The sequence below is a fragment of the Antrostomus carolinensis genome, unplaced genomic scaffold (assembly GCF_000700745.2).
Source record: "Antrostomus carolinensis isolate BGI_N321 unplaced genomic scaffold, ASM70074v2 scaffold4628, whole genome shotgun sequence".
Classification (NCBI taxonomy): domain Eukaryota; kingdom Metazoa; phylum Chordata; class Aves; order Caprimulgiformes; family Caprimulgidae; genus Antrostomus; species Antrostomus carolinensis.
The window spans coordinates 733-2,338 of NW_010332127.1; the positions used below are offsets into that span (position 1 = coordinate 733).

At 52.6% G+C, this 1,606-nt stretch overlaps 1 protein-coding gene across 1 annotated transcript in view; it reads left to right on the top strand.

Moving 5' to 3' along the window:
* Window positions 1-862: 862 nt before the first annotated feature.
* The window catches only part of LOC104529156 (striatin-interacting protein 2), a gene marked incomplete at both ends in the record, with an annotated part of 13,819 nt that continues 13,075 nt past the window's right edge, over window positions 863-1,606 (top strand). The window contains one exon of the mRNA XM_010173370.1: window positions 863-932. Coding sequence (XP_010171672.1) covers window positions 863-932 — 70 coding nt within the window. The remainder of the gene's footprint in view (window positions 933-1,606) is intronic.

Consider the following 1,606-nt stretch of genomic DNA (forward strand, 5'->3'; position numbering starts at 1 on the left):
GGAGAACATCTAGTCCAACCCCCTCCTTGCCAAAGCAGGTTCCCTAATGAGAAATGCCATTAATTTAGTTGATTTTCCATCCGTGTGTTTCCTCCTCGGGGTACGGCAGCGTGATGCTGGCGTTGGTTTGTCTGGCTGAGGCCGTTCGCTCCCTGCCCCGTCGGAATCCTCCGGCGAAGTTTCATGCTCCAGTTCCTCATCTGTGGGGAAGGAGGAGGGGGGGAGTCATAACACCATGGGCTTCTCAGCCCTGAAAGCTGTTGGATCTGGGGTGCTAAGGACAGAGCATGAGGGGGGGGTTGCATCTTCTCGGGCACCTTTGCTTCAAACTAGCCCTGGATTTTTATCTTTAAGTGTATATGAGGCTCTGAAATGCATCAAATATTCGCTGGCACTTTGGGTCCTGCCTCTGCTTTCCCTGGGACTTGAGAATTTGTATATTTTTATATTATTTTTATACTTTCTTTCCAAATTTCATAGAATCATAGAATGGTTTGGATTGGAAGGGATCTTAAAGCTCATCCAGTTCCAACCCCCCTGCCATGAGCAGGGACACCTTCCACTAGACCAGGTTGCTCAAAGCCTCATCCAGCCTGGCCTTCAACACTTCCAGGGAGGAGCAGCCACAGCTTCTCTGGCCAACCTGTGTCTAAATTTGCTCTGAATTTTGAGTAACCTCATGCAGACATCCCAACTCAAGCCCTGGAGACCCTTGTCAAGATCATCCGTGCATGAGTCGCTGCTCCGGCAGCTGGAGGAGCTTTAATGCAAAGGCTGGCAGCCATCCTGCCTCCTCAAATATCCGTAGGGATGCAGCAGCCCCCCCTTTACTCCACTATAACCCCAAATCCACTCTCCACAGGGCTCGGTGGATTGTCCCAACCTGGAGTTCCAATACGGGGATGCTGACAGCCACGGCGTGGAGTTAGCAGGTGAAGTAGGATTTGGGTGCTGTGTTACTATTAATAGGTGTCCATTGGGGAGGACAAAACCAAAAGGAATCCCTGGGGAAGTCGAGCGAGCGGGTTGGGGGATGGATATCGAGTGTTCTCATCCTCGCGGTGACAGAGCACGAGGGTTTATTAATAGAGAACCACTCGCTCCCCGGGGATGAGCGAGAGGGACGCGTGGGGGGCACAGGGATTACCCCGCGCTCCGAGTTATCCAGGACACGGTGCCAGGCGTGTGGGGGGTGGGAGGATGGGTGGTGTATCTGGTGGCACAGCCCAGGCTGGGAAGTGTCACCCTTTATTGCCAGTTGTCATGATGGGTCGAGTCCTTGTTCTGTATCTTCCTGCCGTGGAGCGACGCCAGCTGCTTCTGCCCCATAACCCTCCGGGTCCCGAGTGTATCTTGACCAGCAAAGGAGCTATTTTTAGCTGTTTGTATCTCAGCTGCATATTTTTTCTTCAAGGGATCCTTCCTCCTCCCTTGCAGGAGCATTTCAGTCCCCCATGGTGCTGCTCTGCACCATAGAACCTATAGGAATTATATAGAATCATAGAATCCCAGACTGGTTTGGGTTGGAAGGGACCTTAAAGCTCATCCAGTTCCAACCCCCCTGCCAGCAGCAGGGACACCCTCCACTAGACCAGGTTGCACAGGT